Source organism: Leptonychotes weddellii, chromosome 9 (assembly GCF_054177405.1).
Source record: "Leptonychotes weddellii isolate Sample4059 chromosome 9, ASM5417740v2, whole genome shotgun sequence".
Lineage (NCBI taxonomy): Eukaryota > Metazoa > Chordata > Mammalia > Carnivora > Phocidae > Leptonychotes > Leptonychotes weddellii.
Window position 1 is genome coordinate 124001404 of NC_138377.1, and position 23260 is coordinate 124024663.

A 23260-nucleotide genomic window follows, 5' to 3' on the forward strand; every position below is an offset into this window, starting at 1 on the left:
CTTAACATATATTGCATTATTTGTTTCAGAGGTACAGATCTGTGATTCAACGGTCTTGCACAATTCACAGCGCTCACCATAGCACATACCCTCCCCAGTGTCTATCACCCAGCCACCCCATGTCTCCCCCCCCCACCCCCCACTCCAGCAATCCTCAGTTTGTTTCCTGAGTCCTCAATAATCTTTCTTGGTTGTATTAATCTCTGGAAGGTAATATAACCTTGTGGTTAAGCTAACTCACTTGAGTTACAATCCCAGTTGTTCCAATCCCTCATCCTGTGACATCGGGCAAGTTACTTAACCTCTGCCAGCCTCAGTTTTCTCCTCTGTAAAATGGGAATAGTCATTGTATCTACCTCATAGGATTGTTCTGAGAAATAATACCTATAAAATGCTTAGAAACAATGCCAGGCCTATGCTAAAGCCTCAAAAATATTAGTTATTTTTAATGCCATCCTTTTAATTCCTAGTAGAACTTCAAGATAGACTAAAATGGCCTAGAGCGACTTGTGCTGCACCTTCTGTCCCACGAGGGCAGGGGCTTGTGTGGGGTAGGTTCACAGTTGCCCTGGACTTTCCTCCACATAGGCCCCAGAAGTGCTTATCACAGTGACTTATACCCATAGAAATGCTTTTCAAATACGTCAGACTTGGATTGTCCTCATATTGCTGTTAGAAGTCTATCTGTCTTGGCTTTTTGTTTGTTTGTTTTTAAGATTTATTTGAGAGAGAGAGCAAGTGAACGCACAGGGGGAATGGCAGAGGGAGAGGGAGAGAAGCACAAGCAGACTCCATGCTGAGTGTGGAGTCTGACGTAGGCCTTGATCTCATGACCCTGAGATCAGACCTGAGCCTAAACCAAGAGTTGGACACTCAACCGACTCTGCCACCCAGGCATCCCTACCTGTTGTGGTTTCTAATTAGGGATCTGAAGAAAGAAAAAAAAATAACAGAAATGTAGTGTTTGATTTTAGATTTTTTAAATTATAGCCCTAGTCTTTTAGGTTTCCTGAGTTTTGGTAAAGAATTATTATTTTTTGTCAAAGTACAGAGATCAAGATGGTTGAGGGAGGGGAGGCACCCAGGCATGCACTATGTGATTGAAATGTCAAGAAAAGATATTCCTCATCCCCTTGCCAGGGTTATCTCGAACACACTCCCTTCTCTGCAGCTCTTGGTCTCCCTCTTGGTTCCAACCCCGTATCTGCCTCGTTAGCTCTCCCACCTCCTACACGCACTTTGGACTTCAGGAGAGAATATAGCCCCCCTGCCTCCACTCTCCCTGTAGCTTCTCAGCTTCCAGTGACACGCCCCCCCCCCGACATAGCTGCAGCCCTTGGAAACCTGGGGGGGCACAGGCCCACCTTGGCAGCACCCCTCTTGGGATTGTATCATTTGTCCTGCAGCATCCAAGGGCATACACTCAGTCATTCATTCATTTATTCATTCAATAAAGAGTAAGACTACTCTCTACTAGATGCTATGCTATGCCCTAAGGGTAGAGACAGTCTCTTTCCTAGACATACATAGTTTTCAGTGTCAGATGATACTATTCCCGTATTAATTCTTTCTGCAGTCATTCATCAAGTGCTATATGTTTTAGGTGTTATGATACAAAACGGAAAAGATGCATTCTCTTGTTTCTAAGATCTCAGAATTCAATGGGAGAGAAATATATATATAAACAAACGAGAATAGTAAGTGCCATGGGTGCCATGATAGGATGCAGAAGGCAGTGGCCGATGCCACTGGGGGAGGGGGAGGTCAGGAAAAGTTTCAGAGGAGGATCCCCTGGGCAGAGTTCTGGAAGATAAGTGTCCATTCTCCAGGCTCACGTGGAGGAGGACACGGGAATCTGGGAGAAGAGGGCAGTGTGGACAAAGGTAGAGGGTGTCAAATGGAGTCCTCTATCTGGGGAAACCGCCAGAAATACCACAGGATTAGAACATAGGTTCAAGTTTATGACAAAAGAGAAAGCTTGAGAATTTAGCTGTAGAGGATATTAGGACTCCATGTTAAGGGGTTTAGATTTTATCCAAGAAGGAGATGACATAGTCAGATTTTATTTTGGTGTATTTGCTCTGACAGCTATAAGATACATTGGATAAATACAAGGGTACAGGCTGGGAGTCTGGGTAAGGGGCTGTGGCTATATTTAGGTGAGAGAGCATGGCGGTGGATTCTCACAATAGTTCGGATATCCCGCCTAAGTAGCTGGAGCTGGGAGCTAAGGGACAGGGACGGGGTGTACTTGTAAGTGTTTAACAACCAGCTCTGGGGTAGAGGGGTGGTGAGGAGGGAGGGCAGCTACTATTTGTCATCTTTGCTGATTTCTGTGGTGTAAGTACTCCCATCATGGCCAGCTTCAGGTGACCCATGTGACATGGTTGAATGCACAGTTGGGGACAGGTACTCACAATCTCACCGACCTGAGAGCCAGTGAGAGGTAGGGCCAGCACACCACTGGACAGGGAGGAATCATGATGACTTTCTGCTTTCTGGCTTGGGGTAATTGGGAGAAAGTGATGCCATCAATTGAGGGAATACCGGAAGAGGAGGATACTTGGGATGGGATGGGAGGCAGACATAATGTGTTTAGTTTATAATATTTTAAACTTGAAGTGCCAAGAAGAGATTTCAGATAAGCAGTGGATAATTAGGTCTGGAGCCCCAGAGAGAGGTCCAGGCTAGACAGATAAACTAGACAGATAAACTAGACTAGATAAACTAGACCTGATAAACTAGACCAGATAATCCAGACAGATAAACTAGAATGTTAAACTAGTCCAGGTAAACTAGACAGATAAACAGACTAGATAAACTAGGCAGTTAAAGTAGACTAAACTATACAGATAAACTAGACTAGATAAACTAAACGGATAAATTAGACCTGATAAACTAGACTTGATAAATTTGATCAGATCAGATAAACTAGATAAACTAGACAGATAAATTAGACTTAATAAACTAGACCAGGTAAACTAGACAGATAAACTAGGCCAGATAAACTGGACCAGGTAAAGTGGACTAGATAAACTGGATCAAATAAACTAGACAGATAAACTTGACTTGGTAAACTGGACCAGGAAAACTAGACAAGATAGATTAGACCAGGTAAACTAGACGAGATAAACTAAACTAGATAAACTAGGCCAGATAAACTGGACCAGGTAAACTGGACCAGATAAACTAGATAAGATAAACTAGACCAGATTAACTAGATAAGATAAACTAGACCAGATAATCTAGACTAGATAAACTAGGCCAGATAAGCTGGACCTGGTAAACTAGATTGATAAACTAGATAAGATAAACTGGACCAGATTAACTAGATAAGATAAACTAGACCAGATAATCTAGACAGATAAACTAGACTAGATAATCTAGGCCAGATAAACTGGACCAGGTAAACTAGACCAGATAAACTAAACTAGATAAACTAGGCCAGATAAACTGGACCAGGTAAACTAGACCAGATAAACTACACAGATAAACTAGACCAGGTAAACTAGAATGATAAACTATACTGATAAACTAGACCAGATAAATTACACAGATAAACTAGACCAGGTAAACTAGAGTGATAAACTATACTGATAAACTAGGCCAGATAATCTAGACAGATAAACTAGGCCAGATTATCTAGACAGATAAACTAGACTAGATAAACTAGGCAGATAAACTAGACCAGATAATCTAGACAGATAAACTAGAGTCGATAAGCTAGGCCAGGTAAACTGGACCAGGTAAACTAGAATGATAAACTAGTCCAGGTAACCTAGACAGATAAACAGACTAGATAAACTAGGCAGATAAACTAGACTAGATAAATTCGACTAAACTAGACTGGGTGAACTAGACAGATAAATTAGACTTCATAAACTAGACCAGGTAAACTAGACCAGATAAACTAGGCTAGATAAACTAGACTAATAGACCGGATCTGATAGACCAGAGCAGATCAAGTAGACCAGATAAGCTAGACAGCTCTGAGCTGCTCATTACACCTGCAAGGTCATCCGAGGAGAAGGTCAGAGCACAAAGAGAAAGTAGCTGAGCGCAGGGGGCAGTGGCTGGAAGGGACCCGGTGAGGGGTAGCACACTTGAGCGGAGGGACTTCTTCGAGAAGTGAGTGCTTAAAGGTGCCGCATGTCCTAGAATGGCCACGTAAGAACTCGGAAGGGAGACTTTGTATTTGTCACTAGAGGGGACGGACCCCGGGTGGCCTTTCCCAGAGAGCATTTAGCGGGGAGCTGCGAGCAGGAGCGCTACGGCATTCGGTTGGAAAGTGCCCGAGAGGCAATAAACAGAAGCCACTGTCAGGCTGACGTGGCATTTACAGTAGCCGGCTCCCCTGGGGCGGCCGGGATGTCACAGCTCATTTAGCGAGTCCTACCCGCAGCACCCCTGCCTCCCCCTCTCGGCTCCCGGCCGTGCTTCCACCCTCAGAGGAGTCTGGAGAGAGTCCAACGCGCCCAGGGTCTTGACTGAGCTCCAGATGAGCTTGCCGGCTCTTCAGTGCTAGTGGAGGGCTCGGGGGCCAGCGCCAGCCCAGCAGCCACACTCAGGGGTGGGTTCTGATGGCGCTAGCATTGCAGCTGTGTGCGGCCGGGTTCTAGGAAGGCTTAGCGGCCGCATCGCCACTGAAGCCCGTTCGGGCGTGGCTGGAGGCCCATGCTGGCAAGACCAAGTGTAAATATCCAGCCCAGATGGCTTGGGGCAGGAAGCTGGCCTGGCACCAAGGCTTAGAGTTATGGCAGGGACAGGACTGGAATTAAGGCAGGACACGAACAAGCAAGGAGCTGAGACGCAATCGCAGTAAACAGCCCCAGGTTCCCAGGGCTGGCCTTCGTTGGGTAGGGCAGGCTGGCACAGAGGCCCAGGAGGAAGACCTCTAGAAGAGAGATCTTTGCGTTTTCTAGAAAAGCCAGAAGATGTGGCATTTCTCACATCCAGCACAGCGGGAGAGGTGGAGGGATGGGGCGGTACCCTTGAGCGGGCCCGCGGCCCCTTCAGGAGGATGCCATAGGGACTTGACCACTCTCTGCACAGTAGATGATGCCCTCCCTGATCAGGCTTAGCCAATGTTGTAGTCTGGGGGCATGGTCTAGGGGCCGAAGGAGGCAGTCACCCAAAACCAGACCAGTTCTTGCCTAAGAACTGTGTCCAATGATGTCATGCTCCGGGCACTTCTCCAAAGGAGCCCACAGGAGTCCCAAGAGAAGAATTGGTCCAAGCTGTGGAACCTGGCAGCCTGGCAGAGCCTGAATCCCAGATCACTCCCCAGGCACACCTGTTAGCTCACCTGCTCTGGACCCAGCATGAGCACTTGCGAAAGCAGGGTTGGGAATGGAGCCAGCCAGGGTCACAGGGCTGACCTTCCAATGAATGGGCATGCAGCCAGAGGGAGCAGATGGCCTCTCATGTGGCTCGCCCAGCCCCTTGGGCAGCTTCCTTGCCAGGGCTGAATACTTCCCATCACCTTTGGATTCCCCAGGCTGCCTTGGATGGAGTCAGGGCCCCATCTAGTTTAAGCCTCGGGCTTAACTGAGGAACATCTGGCTACCAAGGGACTTAAGTTAATTAGAACCCACGTCCGTGGCTGCTTCTAGGGCATCGGGATGCTGTGTGGGCCTGTCCTGGCCTCAGATCATCCCGAGCCTGAACCACTCAGCTAGACCGGTGTACTGCATTGCCCACGTGGGCTTCCACATCCCGGTTAAGTGCAGGAACATTCCAGCTGTGACCTCATCCTTCGCGTCATGGCTACCTGAAAGAGCCTGTCTCCTCACATGCCTCAGTTGCACGAGTTCAAAAACCTGAGTTTGGCCCAGTTGGTGTTGTGATTTGAAGTTATCCTTCTTTCCATTGTCTGACACTGAGGGACCAATGACCAGACAGGGTGTTCAAATAGATCCTTATAAATGATCGTGAGAACTCTGTATAGGGAGATGTGCACACATCTGTGTAGATACTGTGCTCACGTGTGTACGTGTACACTCAGGCACACATACCCTGCCTTGTGACAGTGACCGGCCACTTAGAAGCATTCACAAGATGCAACCAGGTACGTAAAATTACAAGTAGGTAAGGAACGAGAAAGGAAAACAAACGAGGCGAATACGTGATTCTGTCTTGAGTTGTACACTCCTCTTATGTGTGGGCACAGATTAGGCTCTAAACTTGCCAACATGACAGCGATCTTGAAGAAGCAGCCTGGTCAGTGGGGACATGGTTCAGCATGCATTGGATAGGAAATGAGCTAATTACTCAGGGTATGATGATCCCTGAGGTTGACGAAGACACCTTCCAGAAGACACCACATGCCATACAGACTTTGGTAGGGTTTGCACAGAGAAGACAGATGCTGATTTCTTATCCTCCCTTCTCTCTTGATCGATGACATCCCATCATGTTGCCTTTCACTAAAAGAAATGGGGTCAGGAACGCCTTTCTCTGCTGCCTTGGTTTAATCCAGAGGTACGCTTGGGGGCAGGGGTTCCCAAACTTTGCTGCACATTGCAGGCACCCGGAGATCTTAACCAAATTTCAGTGCCCAGGCTGCACCCTGTAAGTCACAATTTCTGGGGATGGGACCTAGGGCATTGAGATGAACAAATAATAATGCAGGTGCTTCTAACAGGCAGCGAAATTTGAGACTTTAGTTTATATTGAACCTCCGCATACTGGTTGTTAACATATGGACATAGTTGGGGCACCTGGATGGCTCATCGGTTAAGCATCGGACTTTTGATTTCAGCTCAGGTCATGATCTCAGGGTTGTGAGATGGAGCCCTGCATCAGTGCGGAGCCTGCTTAAGATTCTCTCTCTCTCTCTCTCTCTCTCTCAAAAAGAAAAAAAATACGGACATACTTCCCAAATGTTGGTAAATAGCCTCTGTCTGCACACCCTTGCTGTGCACATTGCTAAGTATTCTGGATGGCATCTCTGCTTATAATAATGGATAAACTGTGCATTTACCAATGAATCCATACATATTCTTCCTGCTTTTGAACGTGCAACAGTATGTTCAACATCCTATGCTGCCAACTGAAAGAAAATCTTTATGCCTCGGCTGGTGGGGGTGAGCTTGGCATCCTCCGCAGAGACTGTATCCAACAGGGAGGCACGTGTGTGTGGCAGGTCGTCCAGCTCCACTCAGAGATGAGCCGAGGAACATCCAAGGGCAGAACCCAGGACAATAGTCCTGACCTACCAATCCCACCTCTGCGGGATCTGCACACAAACTCATTATGCATGTCCTTCACCAAGAACACCTACTGTAGAGATTATGGGTTCACCCCTGTTGTTTTCCTGAATGCACGGTACCACCGCACCCCAGCAAGCAGCTAGACCCTATGGGGCTCATGAGCCACCCAAGAGGACTCCAGGAGTTATTCTGGAAAAACAGGGTGTCCGTAGACCCACCATACCTACTGCCTCGGGCCTGAGAGGGCCGTCTAATTGGAAACTCAGTCTGATTCTTCTCCTGGTGTATCCCTGCAAGTGCTTCAACCCAGAGGACCTATAACCGGGATCCTCCACGGTAATGAGGCCCCTGATCCCATGACCTTCTGTCTAGCAATACGTTCCATAGGAGTCCAGTCTCTCTTCTATCATGCCCTGCTGCTTCTAGGTCCTCCATGTCCCTATGGACCTAAGGGTATCATCAAAGAGGAACCAGGTTTCCACCCACACTGTGCCTCCCTCCCTTCAGAATCACCCCAGGACACAGCAAGACCTTCCGGCAGGTTCCTCTTCCGAAGGAGAGACCTAAGGTGTATCCTCTTTGGGCTGAGGCCATTCACTAGAGCCCGCGTCCAGGAACAAGCTAGAGCCAGCCCCACCTCTCACTTCTCTCACTCTCTCTTGGGCTGCCCTCTGTCAGCTCTCGGGGTCACCGCGGTCGTGCATGAGAATGTATCCCGTGTGCCCACTACTGTGCTGTGCATTTGGTATAAATGTCCCACCAAACTTTCACACTAGCGTCACCCGAATTTCGGGTGGGAAAACTGAGGCGCAGAGAGATCAGGTGACTTGTCCGAGGGGCAGAGCTAAGATCCAGCCTCAGGTTTGTCTGGCTTCAAAGTGCCTGTTCTCCCTTTTCTTCTGAGCTCACATGCTTCTTCAGGCCCTGCTGCTTTGACTGACTTGCTCCACTTATCTGCTACCTTTAGCCACCTCGTCCTCACCTCCAGATCCTTCAGATGCATTCGCTCACTTCCCCACTCCTGCTTTCTCCTGCAGGGCTGATGTGCCTCTGGCCGAGCCGTATCAGTAAGGGGGTGTCTGATACTTGGGACCTCTACCCCAGAGTACAGGCACGTTACGGTTAGGCAATGGTTAGAACGTGCGTGGTGGAGGTCTGAAATATCAGATACCCCCTTACTAATACAAACCCTTCACCTCACGTCTCCCCAAACCAGGGCTTTGCAAAATAATTTATACATTTTATGCCATTCATTCAAATTTCCATTCTTCACTGCTAAAGTACTAGATAGTTGTGAAATTTACCTCGGTCTGTGGATATATGGCATAACGTTATTTATCGTTTCATTGTCAGCTGTTTTTCTCCTTTTTTTAGAATTTAAATTCAATTAGCCACCATATAGTACATCATTAATTTCAGATGTAGTGTTCAGTGATTCATGAGTTGCCTATAACACCCAGTGCTCAACACATCACATGCCCTCCTTAATGCCCACGACCCAGTTGCCACATCCCCCCACCCACCTCCCTTTCCACAACCCTCCGTTTGTTTCCCGGAGTCCAGAGTCTCTCATGGTTTGGCTCCCACTCTGATTTCTTCCCATTCAATTTCCCTCCCTTCCCCTATGATCCTCTGTGCTATTTCTTATATTCTGCATGAGTGAAACCATATGAGAATCGTTTTTCTCTGGTTTATTTCACTCAGCATAATACCCTCTAGTTCCACCCATGTTGATGTAAATTGTAGGTATTCATCCTTCCTGGTGGCTGAGTAATATTCCATTGTATGTATTGTCAGCTGTTTTAAAAGAGGAAAAAAATACACATTTGTTGACTTGCATCAGCCTTGGAAGACTACTGTCAGAAAGCTTATATTATTGAGATATTTGTTCGTGTTTTCTTCCTTTTTTCCCCTGCAGAAATCAAACCAGAGCCGAAGACAAAACCTGGGGAGCAGGGGCCCCAGATCCTTGGTGTCCAGAGGGTCTACATTCAGACAAGGGAAGAGAAGCGCATTAACCTAACCGTGGGTAGCAGAGCCTATTTGCTGCCCAATACATCGGTGATTATCAAATGCCCAGTACGACGATTCCAGAAATCCCTGATTCAGTGGGAGAAGGATGGCCATTGTCTGCAGAACTCCAAACGGCTTGGCATCACCAAGTCGGGCTCCCTAAAAATCCACAGCCTTGCGGCCCCGGATATTGGCACGTACCGCTGTGTGGCCGGCTCCGCGCAGGAAACCGCGGTTCTCAAGCTCATCGGCACGGACAACCGGCTCATTGCGCCCCCGGTGCTCGGGGAGCACGTGCGGGAGTACCCGGGGATGGACCCCAAGGAAGCCAATAGCTTGGGAGCCACGTGGCAGAAAATGAGGCAGCTATGGGGTAACAAAAATGAGCTTTATCCGGAGGACGGCCAAATTGCTAAGCAGCCTTTCTTGAGGGCTCTGTTGGGCCCGTGCGGGAATTCTGCAGGCCACACCAACTCCTGGGAGTTTAAGAACAAGCAGTTTGAAGCAGCAGTTAAACACGGAGCATATAGCATGGATACGGCCCAGTTCGATGAGCTGATCAGAAACATGAGTCAGCTCATGGAAACCGGAGAGGTCAGTGATGACCTTGCGTCCCAGGTGATCTATCAGCTGGTGGCCGAGTTAGCCAAGGTGCAGCCAGCCCGCGCACCGTGGAGGGGCATCCAGGAAGGGGTGCCTCCCACTGCACAGCTGAGTGGGGGAGCAAGAAGGATGCCTCAAAGCTCGGATGTGGAGAACTCAGGCAAGCTGAACTTCAAGCCGAAGGGACCTGTTCTCATGAGGCAAAGCCAGCCCACCTCGATTTCATTTAATAAAACAATAAATTCAAGGATTGGAAATACAGTGTACATTACACAAAGGACAGAGGTCATCAATATACTGTGTGAGCTCGTTACCCCCAGTCAGGCCACGTATACATGGACCAAGGATGGGGCCTTGTTGCAACCCTCAGAAAAGTAAGTAACAGCAGAATACAGTGTTCACTGTGTCATACCTTCTTAATGGGCATTCCAGTTTTCTTGAAAAGACTTTCAAATTCCTTCTCCTGAGAATGTGTTTCCAATAGGATTCTTTAGGAAAGAGACAAAAAAAAAAAAAAAAAAAAAAGTTGGGATGTGTTTTTCACATACGCACTGGAATTTTAAAAATTAAACCCTACCATCCCCTTCATTACCAAGACTGGCTACAGTCAGACTGAGTTTAAGCATGTATAGGCTCTCTCTTTGCAGAGCACTTAACATTATTTAAAAATAAAATCCATATAAGGCCTCAAAAAAGTAATCATCGTTGCAGTAATCCCAAATCAGAATTTATTTACGGTGCCCTTCTATACCTGGGAGATGTGGTATCTCTTTGGAGTTCACGTTGGCCCCGAGAGTTGGCAGGGCAGAGATTAATAGTTTTCTGATGAGGTCACTGAGAGACAATCCCAAGACTAATTCACGGCCATCCGGAACCAGGGACCGTATCTCCTGAACACCGCCAGGGATGTTTAGATATCACACAAATAACAGCCTTAGTAGAAAGATTGAGTATCTGAAGCGCTTTTCTGTATCATGTAATTTGTTATGTCATAAAATCCAAAAATAAGGATCAAAGTTTTTGAGATGTTCACAACACGATATTAAGTCATATTTTTATTATGCTCTCCATGTCAGTACAAAGATAACACATTTCATTCATTTCACATAAAGTAGGGACTAACAAATATTAATTCATTTTTGCATTCCTCAGTGTCTCTTAAATCTTGCTGTTTGTACACATGGGACTGGAGATATTTTGCTTTCTTTTAGTTTGCATTCAGAGAGCCCAAGCTGCCTCTAGGGATTATTAAGAGAAACAGAACAGCAGATGTTAAATTGCTTTGCAGACCATATTGTACTTTAAAAATGCAAATTTTATTTTTATCATGTCTTTTAGTGCATTTGAGCCTAATATGTGAAACAGCAGAAGAAATCTAGGTAAAACTCAAATTTTTTTTTTTTTTTAAAGAATTTATTTATTTGAGAGAGAGAATGAGAGACAGCACGAGAGGGAAGCGGGTCAGAGGGAGAAGCAGACCCCCCGCTGAGCAGGGAGCCCAATGTGGGACTCGATCCCGGGACTCCAGGATCGTGACCTGAGCCGAAGGCAGTCGCTCAATCAACTGAGCCACCCAGGTGCCCCAAAACTCAAATTTTTTATAATAAATTATTAGGCTGTACCTTAGAGTGAAAAGGTAGAACAAATCTAACTTTTTCATTTTTGGCCCCAGAACTCTGAACAGAAGAGTGTAAAGTTGTTTTCCCAGTGGAATAAACCTCCCAGATCAACTAGCTTAGCAGTTCGCAAAACTTTTGGTCTTAGGACACTTTTGAACCAAAAAACTTTAAAATCTTCCCTGAGAAGCCTAAAGAGCTTTCGTTAATGTGAGTTATAGCTATCGATATTTACCATATTAGAAATTAAAACATAAAACACTTAACATGTCTATTTATTAATCCATTTAGAAATAACAATAAGAGGGGCGCCTGGGTGGCTCAGTTGGTTAAGCGACTGCCTTCGGCTCAGGTCATGATCCTGGAGTCCCGGGATCGAGTCCCGCATCGGGCTCCCTGCTCAGTGGGGAGTCTGCTTCTCCCTCTGACCCTCCTCCCTCTCATGCTCTCTGTCTTTCATTCTCTCTCTCTCAAATAAATAAATTAAAAAAATCTTAAAAAAAAAAAAGATATAACAATAAGAAGCCCATCACATGTTCGCATAAATAACAATTTTTGAAGAAGCAATATTTAAGGAAAATTACTGATAACAATGGCACTGTTTTATATCTTTGCAAATCTCTTTAATGTCTGGCTTAATAAAACACAGCTGGATTCTCATAAATGCTTCTCCGTTAAATCTGGTGTGATATGTTGTTTTAAGTAAAGTTGATAGAGAAAATTTGGCTTCATCCAGCTATGGGAGTTGGAAAAAGAGGGACATTTTCATAGCCTTTTCGGATAATCATGGCTATGCTTTATGACTACACTAAATCTGGCCCAATGGTAGCTTCTGAAAGGTCAGCAGGAATGTGGACTTTAAAGCCATATTGATGAAATTTTGTTACTCCCTTACAGCGAAATATTGCCTTATCTTGCACTTTCAATGGCTCTTTTACCTACACATGATTTTATAATATCACACACTGGTCATTCGGAAAGTATTAGTTCCCCGAGTTACACTGATCTCCCCAATGTTGGCCCGTTTCCTTAGACGATGTAAAGAACACACGTAGCTGTCAAGCTCACAATGGAGGATACTAATTTTCCAAAATTTTAATTTTCACGTGGAAGTTCGTGAAAATTAAACACCGTCTGTTGTTTTCCTTGAATGGGCCAGCTCCTTTTAGTTACATTTTTAAAAAATTGCTGCCATATATCCCAATCTGAATGATTATAATTTGTTAGCCATTCTTTCAAGTAAAAATCGTATTCCCTGAAAAACAAAAACAAAAATGGCTCGTTCAGCTAGCAAATCAGACATGTAGCGCTTTGTATTTACTTCCCGTTCTATAAACAGACTATTAAAAATATACATATTTAAGGATTGAGATTTAGTAAAACCAGTTAAGTCTCATGCCTCATTAAGGACATTCGTAAGGGAAACACATTTTTGTTTCTGTGGCAAATGCGTGGTGGCCAAGAACATGGGGACTCCCTGTACACGTGGACCCCAGAATTGTACCTACCAATGCTTTTGCTATCTGTGTAAATGTCAACACAGCAGGAAAGGCAAATAACAGCTTAGCATTATTATGAAAATCGTTTTGACCTCCCGAACCTCCGGGGGTCCCTGGACCGCCCTTTGAAGGCGGCTCAGCAATTTTCATTTTATAAGAAGCAGAGGCTGAGCGAGTTGAAGTGATCGCTTCACCTGTGGTCGGATCTGTAGGGCAGGAGTGTGGTAGAGCGTGGCCAGTTTAAGTAAATGTTTGTTGAGTTGATTTCAAATAGTTTGACTTGATCGCATGGAATTAACATTAGCTTCTGAGCCTGAGACTCCTGGAGGTCATATGAAGAAAGGTTTTGACATGGTACATCCCGTCCAAATGTGTTTCTGCATACTTTAGGGATCAGCCGTTTGATACCGAAGCAGTTCCATATGTCTATTAAAAGTTTGTTTTTAAGTTGTTGATAAAAAAAATAAGATCCACTCTTATTTCCTTTTTCTTCCTCAAACTTACCTAATTAATTTGTTCCCCTTACGTTTCATTTCCTTGATGCAACAAATGTTCTCACCTTTAGATACATTTTTTTCTGAATCTCACGTGTCTTTTCAGTCGAAGTAACTCCGAAATGGAATTACATTTCTGAGAGCTTCTATCCAGTGAGAAGAAAGCGTGTAGGGGTGTAGGCATTTGGATGCTAGCTGGGTAAGAAATCTCAGCCAGGAAGGGCAGACTGTGGGTAGATTCGCTGCGGCTGATGGCTGTGGAAAGATCAGCTTTGTCAAGAATAAGGTCATCCAGCAGAGACCAAGGTCACATCCCTTATGGGACCTTACCTGCTGTTCTCCAGCCCAGGGACTGACCCAGGCTAGATACCGGGACGGCTCCTCCAGAAGTAAGGTTCACGTGATTTCTCTCTGTGCTGTTGAGACCTACAGAACAAAGGGATTGCTAGAGGATTGCTAAATCATATAAACATGTATATGAAATGATTGAAGAAAACATTTTAGTGTATTTATTTTTCAAGTGCAGTTACTCGTTCTATTCTTGTTCTTAATCGACTATTCCTTGTTAGGGATTTTAGATTTTAGATGCCAGGTGTTAGCGTGCTAATAGCTAGGTCTGTCGTGCTCCTGTTTTTGGTCCAGGCCATTCCGCAGTTGTATTTCTGCCCACTTTTGTGTATTTCCTATGTGTGTTGCAGAGGGGCTTGCGTCCTGCTGGTACGCACAGGCTGCACCATGATTCTGTTGCATTCTGACCGTTTGTACATTTAGCCGCCGGAGGTTTCTGAGAGCTTTCTATACAAAATTCACTGTGTCAGGTACTGTCGATGCACAGCTGTGAATAAGATTTGATCCCTCCTTTTGAAAAGATCACAATCTGGTGGGAAGAAGTAGATATTTCATCAAATAAATATATGAACCAGAGCAGAAGGAGCCCAGAGGGGGAGAAGATAACTCTAGGAGTACTGGGGAAAGCTTTACAGGGAAAATTATATTTGATCCAGGATCCAGTGGGTAAGTCAGAGTTTGCCAGAATGGGGAGGGGGGAGGGCATTGCAAATACAGTGAACAACATATGCAAACGCTCGGGGTGATGAAAGATCATGGAATGTTCTGGAAACTGTTAGAGGCTCATTATGACTGGAGCATAGGGTGAGCAACATGAAGTGGCAGGAAATGGAGAAGTGGCCCCAGCTCAGTTCATGAAGAAACACACAGCATTTAGTGGTCAGAATAGTCCATGTGGCTAAGATCTGGAAAGTGAGAGGCGGCAGGGAAAAAAAGCAGTATACGGACCACTGATCCAGGTGACCGAGAAGCAGCTTCAAATTGTTAAGAAAAAATTAAAATAAAAGCAGAACAAGCACCCTTTTCTCTTCCCTGAATAATTACCTCATCCGTCAGGATATACCTGAACAACTCTGGTTCTCGTGCTATTTACCTGCAGGTGTTTATGGTGATCAGTAATGGGGAAACCATACGGAACTCATACAGGTCAGCCCCGATTCGTAACAGCCTGCTCCAAGTCCAGTATAACACCGCCTTAGCACTGTTGCCCCCAGTGACTTTTTTGTACAGTCGTGGTGAGGTAACGACTAGAGTCAAGCAGCATTAACTAATGGCCCGCTCACTTCCGGTGTGAAAATCCGAACTGAAACATCCATACCTGCTGTTCGTGAGGAAGGATTTGGGCACCAAATGAGGGGTTAACATCCTGCCAGCTGATGCTTGCTAGTTTGTCTTTTTGAAAATGTGGTAGAGTAAGCATTGAGTCCATCCAGAATAGTCTCTTCTCAGGCAAAGTGAGGCAGGAAGACTGGCTCTCCAAGCACCGTCCAGCTACCATGTCTCTGAGCTCAAGCGCAGGAGGAAGACTTTTCCACCCTCCAGTCTTATGGGCGGGATCCTTGCCAACCCAGGGTCTAATTTTGCAGTCTTCTTTCCGTGAGACATGCTGTGGGCCCAGAGCAGTGAAGTACGTCACATGAATGCACCCCTTTCTAACTGTTCTACAGGATAATCTTGGCTGGAATGGGAAAAATGCAGATACGGAACCCTACAAAGAAGGAACAAGGAACGTATGGATGCTCTGTAGCTAACCATCTCGGTTCAGATGTGGAGAGTTCTCCTGTGCTCTATGCAGGTAATGCGTGTTGTTGAAACCCCGGAATGCCTGGTTTGGGGTTCCCTAGAGCAGCAGTTCCCAAATGTCAGTGTGAAGCAGCAGAACACCTGAGGGTAAGGGGGTGGTCAGAACACAGATTTTTAGACCCCGTTCCTGGAGCTTCTGACTCAGTAGGTCTGGGACGGAGTCCAAGAGTTTGCATTTTTAACATGGTCCCAAGTCATACCGATGCTGCCGGCCTGTGGACCAGATCTTGAAAACGTCTGCTTTAGGGCTCACCTTCCGAGAACCGGGAATTAATGAGACAGACTTTCCCCGGAAGCATGGGTAGTACAGGCTTCCCATTTTTTTAAGTGCCACCAGCCAATGCAAGAGAATAATTATCCTCTAAAGAGGGCTGTCTACCTCCTAAGGACCTATCAGTCCTTAAAGACGCTTTCAGGAAGTTGTATCTGTAAATGAGTGTCTTTCTTCCCAGGAGGCAGATGGTGTCATTTTAACATGAAAATGTGCTTAATTATGAAGGAATGCTTTTAGGTGATAAGCAACGCTTCCTGCTTCCTCGTGGCAAGTTCCTGTTCTGGGGTTAAAAATAAACCAAGAGCTCCCTCCTCCAGCTCTCTGCTCTGTGGTTTCTGGTATCTGTGGCTCACAGGGACTAAGAGGAGGAGAGGAGCAATACCGGGGATTAAAATCCAGCATTCGGGACAACTGAGCATTGAGCTTGGTGGCAGGTACCTCATATCTACACATTGAGAAGGTTGGACCAGGTGATTTTAAAAGCTCCTCGAATCTGTATGGCTTGAGCTCCTCCCCTGGCTGCATTCCCAAGGTAGGGCCTTCAGGCCTTGATTTTCTGTGCTTCGACCATCCTGTGAGCATCAGCCCCTTCCCAGAAAATGTCAGTCCCAAGGTTTGGGAATTCCTGGGAGGAATGGCAGGCCCCCTTGGGGCTCACAAGTCTCCCCTTAAACCCATCGAGGACAAACCAGATTCCTGAGAGAGCTGGCACACCATGTCCTCTGGCCCCTGAATACGTGGTTACCAAACAGTCCACTGAAATGCATTCGTTTTGCATGCACTATGCGTAGGTGATAAAACAGCCCTCACCCTCCAGCAGCTCACATGCTAATGGTGGAGTAGGGAATGCCATCATGGAGGTCATCCTCCGTCCCCCGTAGACGGATGCTCTGTCAGCACCCTTTCCGGGACGTGGCCTCCCTTGACCCTCACGTGCTATTGAGAGACCCCTGGGCAACCAGCACCTCCTTCTGTCTCAGCAGCCACCAGCCCCTGTGGTTTGGTGTCTCCCACCAATTGGAGTTGCTTGAGGGCAAGAATGGCTGTTTTCCACTTTGTATTCCTTTCGTTCATCTCAGGCACAGAGTATATTTCCTGAGTGAGTTAACGAAGGAATCTATTGAAAGTCTACGTTTCTCAAAATCCAGGGAAATAAAAGTCCTTGATTAGGTTCTTGATGCTCTGTGACTTTGTTGCTATTATTATTTTTCCATGCAAGTTTTAGGCAGGTTTGTTTCGAGTGTTCCTTCCAGAGACAGAGTCGGTGGGTCCCAAGCCCCTGGTGTGTTGGACCCCGCTTTAGTTCATCCAGGGGATACCCTGCCCTGCCTTCTTGGCTTCTTATGAACTTCTGAATTCCTTCTTTTTCAATTTATCAAAGAGGGATTTATCGTCAGTTTTGGTTATAAACCAAAACAACCTCATAGCCTATCTATGGTTGTTGCAGCGCACCCCGTGGGTATCTCTTTGAATGCATTCATCCATCCGTCTGTCTGCCTGTCCATCTGGGCACCAAGCACCCCCCGGGCTGTGTATGTGCCAGTCCTAATGGGGCACCACAAGGGAGACAGAGAGAGCCCGACTCTGCCCCTGCTCTTAGTGAGCTCTACCAAGTTTACCAGACGTGGCATGGTTTACCAGAGCGAAAGCCTGAACCTAACATAGTTTCCTGCTCCCTTTCAATGAAGAGGCGCCTGCCATCTTGTCTATCGAAAGAAATATCAGCAGACTGGAACACAGCAATCTGTCAGTCGTGGTTGGAGGCGTCGTGGAGGCAGCCTTGCAAGCCGATGTGACAATCCGATGTCCGGTAAAAGGCAAGTCTGGGCGTTTCTGGGGGTGGGGAGGGAGGCAGGGAGCATGGGCCAGCCTGGTGTTGCAAGAGATGGCAGCTCTCAGTTCGGCATCTCAGACCTCAGCCTGACTGGCTTAACAATCTTGAGTCTCACTCAAGTGTGAGTGGCTCTGTCTCTCAAGGGTGAGACCAACTCAAGGGACCGGGGTGTAAAACAAAATGCCCATGTCTCCACTTCCCGGGAGGACTGTGACTGCCTCGCACACTGGCGTGCTCAGGCATGACCAGGACACTGTCGCTGTGGGCAGACCTACCCGACAAGCCAACTTCTAGTCCGGTGGTTGCCTGGTGAGCAGAGCATCAGCGAGGGGGTTTGCTGGAAACTGCTGGAGGTGCCCTGCAGCTGGGCAAAGCCAGGTCCGGGGGTGGGAATCTCGAGGTCTCCCGGCCCACACTGTCTCTATCCTGGACTGTCCTAAGCCAAGCATAACCAGTCTGTGCCTCAGTGGCTCGTTCTGCTTTGTTCGCCATGGCAGAGAAGCCTTCTTTCTGACTCCTCCTTTCTTTAATAGAAATAACACTTTCAGTCCGACCTTGCCTTAATGTCAGGCCATTCTTGCTCAGATTCTTCTGTCTTAACCTGGGCCCACGCATCTCTAAACTGAGGTCAACATTATAGCCTGCACACATGTCCATTTTATGGGGTCAGGGGTGCTGTGTGAATAACTTTGATCAGTTTCTCAGGGAGCCTTGGGACCTCTTCACAATTAAGATCTATTTTAAGGGGATAGAGTGTATGCCCGTGATTTACCGTGCATTGATTCACAGCCGGGACGGCTGAGTCTCCCTGGTTTCCAGCTAATGGGGCCCCTGTAAGTTGTAGCCACTTGGATGAATCTTACCTGGGCTATGGCCCGGGTGAGCAGGGTGACCCGGGGAGCCCTCACGCTGCTCTCGATGACACAGTGACCGCACATGTAGCGAAGGGAGCCCGGGACACCTCCATCCACCTTCCAGGCACTCCCTCCCTGTAACGGTCCGTTTCTGGCCATGTTTCCAGAGCTGCACCTTTGGCTCCACGAGCAGTGGAAATTTGCTAACCCCCAAGGTATTATTTTTCACCCCTTGGAAGTCCCTGCAGTGTTTGGCCTTCACAGACTTGCAAAATCCCTCCAGCCTCCCAACTGACTCCTCCCACAAGTATGTGAGTTTTCTGGCCAAGCGCTACCTACCATCACAGAACGCGGCCCGCATTCCCGGGCCTCGCCGAGGAGAAAAGCAGAACGGAACTTTGCAGCTGCCAAGCCACAAAGGGCTAGAGTTTCTAGAGCCCTACACCTGCAGAGGATTCTGCAAAATAGATCTGACTTCTATGAAGAGAAACCTCAACTTTTAACATTATTTCTACATTTCTTACTTCCACAAGAGTTTAAAATCAGGCATTCTGGGGGGCGGGGAGGATGAGCCCTTGAAAGGATTGTGGTGTATTATTTGCTGTCATAAGTCAGCGGCTGGATTCGGTGGCAACTGCTGTTGTGAGGGAAGCCTCCAGCAAAGACCATTAAACGCGTCTGGGTTTTATTCTCTGGGCCAGGCCCCATCAGCACGCGGGCCATCTCTGACCTCCCTCTGACTCCGGCAGCCCCTTGTGCCCACTTACCGCCGCTCCCCGGGGGCCTGAAGGGAGCTCGGTGTTGGGGGCCCTCTGCCTCCTTGCTCCCTCCTTCCTCCTACCAGACGCGGCCCCATTGGCTGTTTGCTTACCTGGCAGCCGTCCCCTGTGGACTAGCTCCCCAGGGACTCAGCAGGACCCTTTCTTCTCAACATAAACCTGTCTCATTTTGAGTTTATGTGCCATTTTAAATAAACCTGGACTGTGTTTTCTTACGGGCAGAAGCCATACGAACGTAGCTTTTTCTGGAGATCTGTCTTCTTAAAGACAGATGGGGAAGTGGGGGAAGGGTCAGAAAATGGGTCTTCTAGACGGTTCTGTCACTATCTCGTATAGGACCTTCCTGCCCTCCTCTCGGCAGTGGGAAATGTACCACTAACGTTAGTGGAAGGAGGGACTTTGGGTTTCATCTAATCCAGCCCCTCACTTATAGCCTCGAATGGGCGTCACAAAATTATATTTTCATATTGCACATGGAGATTATTTCTGTGAATTGGCGGCATGTATAAATTTGTCTTTTATTTTTCAATTGCCCTTAAAATATTTTCCAGTAACTATAATGAGCTCATCTATTCAAACCTTTTAGACAGATTCATAGTTTTTTGGTATGGCCAAATATGTTTTATTTAATTCGTGTGTCTGGATATCAAAAGTGATGGTCTCTGGTCTCTCTTAGGTGATATTTCTCATAACTGTATTATGTAATAGAACCTGCAAATCTGTATGTTTAAAAGTTAGAAGTTTTCAGTTGTAAGAGTTTTTTGCCTTGCTCTTTAAAAAAATTTTTTTTTTCTTTTAAAAATGGGGGAAGAAGAGTTTCAGCTGCATTCTCTCTGCCACCTTCTGGTAAAAAGGGAAAGCTCATCTGAGAGAAATGACTGATAAATCTTAAGAGTGTTGTTTTTTTGTTTTGTTTTGTTTTTTTTTTTAGTGTTAATGCTTAGTAAGGACATCATTTATTTTATAATTTTCTTCTTTTTTTAAAGATTTTATTTGTCAGAGAGAGAGAGAAAGAGCACATAAACAGGGGGAGCGGTGGGCAGAGGGAGAAACAGACTCCCCGCTGAGCAGGGAGCCCGATGAGGGACTCGATCCCGGGACTCTGGGATCATGACCTGAGCCAAAGGCAGATGCTTAACCTACTGAGCCACCCTGGCATCCCATCTTTCTTTTAAAAAAAAATTTATTTATGGGGCGCCTGGGTGGCTCAGTTGGTTAAGCGCCTGCCTTCGGCTCGGGTCATGATCCCGGAGTCCCTGGATCGAGTCCCGCATCGGGCTCCCTGCTCGGCGGGGAGTCTGCTTCTCCCTCTGACCCTCCCCCCTCTCATGTGCTCTCTCTCATTCTCTCTCTCTCAAATAAATAAATAAAATCTTTTAAAAAATTTATTTATTTGAGAGAGAGAGCGTGAATGCAAGCAGGAGGAGGGGAAGAGGGAGAAGGAGAGACAGAATCTTAAGCAGGCTCCACGCGCATCATGGAGCCTGATGTGGGGCTTGATCTCATGACCTGAGTTGAAATCAAGTTTGGCGCTTAACCGACTGAGCCACCCAGGCGCCCCAAGCAATAATTTCTTAGCTGGGGCATAAGCACCAAAAAGAACAAGTGGATGAATGGGCTTCTTCAAACTGAAAAACTTTTGTTCTGCAAAGGACGCTGTCAGGAAAGTATAAGGAAAACCCACAGAATGAGTGAAAATTTTCTGCAAATCATATATTTGGGAAGAGAGTGTCCAAAATATAAAAGGAACTCTTAGAACTCAGCAATAAAAAGACAACCTCATTTAAAACAGACAAATGATCTGAGTGGAATCTCTCCAAAAAATGTACAAATGACCAATAAGCCCATAAGAAGATGCTCAACATCCTTAGTCATCAAGGAAATGTAAGTCAGAACCACAATGAGATGCCATTTCCTTTTCTTTTTTTTAATTTTTATTAAAATCAATTGGTTAACATATAGTGTATTATTAGTTGCAAAGGTAGAGTTTGGTGATTCAGCAGTTGCACACAATGCCTGGTAATGAGATGCCACTTTCTACCCTGTGACACCTGTAATCAGAAAGATAATAGAAGTGTGGAGAATGTAGAGAAGTCAGAACCCTCTTGCACTGCGGGTGAGAATCTAAAATCATGCAGTTGCTTTGGAAAACAGTCTGATGGTTCCCCCCAAAGTGAAATCCAGCAATTCCACTTCTAGATATATATGCCCCAGACAAATGAAAACACACATCCCCACAAAAACGTGTGCAGAGAGGCCCATGGCAAAGAGTAGGAACGACTTCCGAGCCCATCACTGATGAGTGGATAAACAAAATGTAGCACATCCGTGCAATGGAATTTTCTTTGGCCATAAAAAGGAATGAAGGACTGATCCATGCTAAAACACGGATGGATCTTGAAAAATTACGGTTAGTGAAAGAAGCCAGACACAACAGATCACATATTGTGTAATTACATTTCCATGAAATGTCTAGGACAGACAAATCCGCAGAGACAGATAAGAGGCTGCCGGTGACTAAGAGACTGGAAAACGGGCGGGATGACTAACGGGCACACATTTCTTTGGGGGGGGGATGAGAATGTTCTGAATTATAGAGTAGGGATGGTTGCATGGCTTTATGAGTGGGCTAAAGAAATCACCGAATTGTACCCTTGGAAGGGTGAATTGTACAGTACATAAATTGTATCTCATTAAAATCACAATCTGCAATCCGAATACCCACAAGAGGATAAGGCTACAAACTTTTAAAACCTACAATGCAGTCATGGATACTATTTATCAGTATATAAGTTGGTGGCAAAAATACGCAGATATTCACGGGAAGGGCGGACACCAGTGGCAGGATGGTTGGTACTCCCAGACTCCGGGAGAAAAGGAGGAGAAGTTTGGGGAAGGAATGTTAGCCTAGCTGTGATACTTTATTGCTTAACCAAGAACTAAAGCAAATAGAATCCAGTGTGAATGGACACTAAGTTTGCATGATAGACCTGTGGTTATCTGTTATACTGCTTTTTTTTTTTTTTTTTTTCAGTTTCCCTCCCAGCCCTGCCTCTGCCTCGCTGTGAGACATTGGGCCTGTCACAGACTCACCTTGGCCCGGGGTTTTGTGTTACAGAGTAATGGATTAGAGGCTGAAGACCAGCCCTAAAATTCTGTCCTGGACCCCTGGTCTCTTGTAGGAATCTGGGACAAATGGAAGTAAAAGTAGGAAAAATGCTTGAGCTAAGATATCTGCCCAGTCTGGGTTAGGACTGAGTGCCAACAAGTGTTTTCACCCAATGTCAGGGAGACTGAGAGGGAACCCAGAAAGAAAATCTCTCTAGATAGCCAAAGGGGAGATGGATGGGGGGACAGTTGACATGGTTGAAGGGGGTGAAGAGGTACAAACTTCCAGTTATAAAGTAAAGAAGTCATGGGGATGAGAAGTACAGCACAGGGAATATAGAGAGTCAATAGTATAATGTGTTTATTGTAGTGAGCATTTCATAATGTGTATAATTGTTGAATCCTTACGATATACACCTGAAACTAACTTAATATTATGTATCAACTCTACTTCAATGAAAAAAATGTTTAATGGGAAAAAAAAAGGTAGATATCATGTCCTTATCAAGGAGTTACTTGGAGCTAGAATACCAGCCCATGAAAAACCCATTTACCTATATTATGACTCAGACACTAGAGTTATAATGAAAAGGAAGGAACCAAAGAATGTAAGAATCTGTGATTTGGTGAAACTGAAATTTGACGATTTGAAAAATATCTTTCCTTGATTTAAAAGCTGATGTTTAAGGAAACACGAGTTAACTGGAGGGCAGTAAATCCAGAGGGTGATTTGAAGCAACTTGGATGGCCTTGGATGGAAACCATCCAGGTGTTGGTCTTGGGAGTTGAATACTGAGCAACCTTTGAAATCCATGCGTCCCGCC

At 46.0% G+C, this 23260-nt stretch overlaps 1 protein-coding gene across 1 annotated transcript in view; it reads left to right on the top strand.

Moving 5' to 3' along the window:
* Positions 1–23260, top strand: part of ADAMTSL3 (ADAMTS like 3) — a 235757-nt gene that overhangs the window by 162349 nt on the left and 50148 nt on the right. Inside the window, exons 18-21 of the mRNA XM_081831893.1 lie at positions 7464–7547; positions 9130–10201; positions 15452–15579; positions 17550–17678. Of these exons, the coding sequence (XP_081688019.1) occupies positions 7464–7547; positions 9130–10201; positions 15452–15579; positions 17550–17678 (1413 nt within the window). The remainder of the gene's footprint in view (positions 1–7463; positions 7548–9129; positions 10202–15451; positions 15580–17549; positions 17679–23260) is intronic.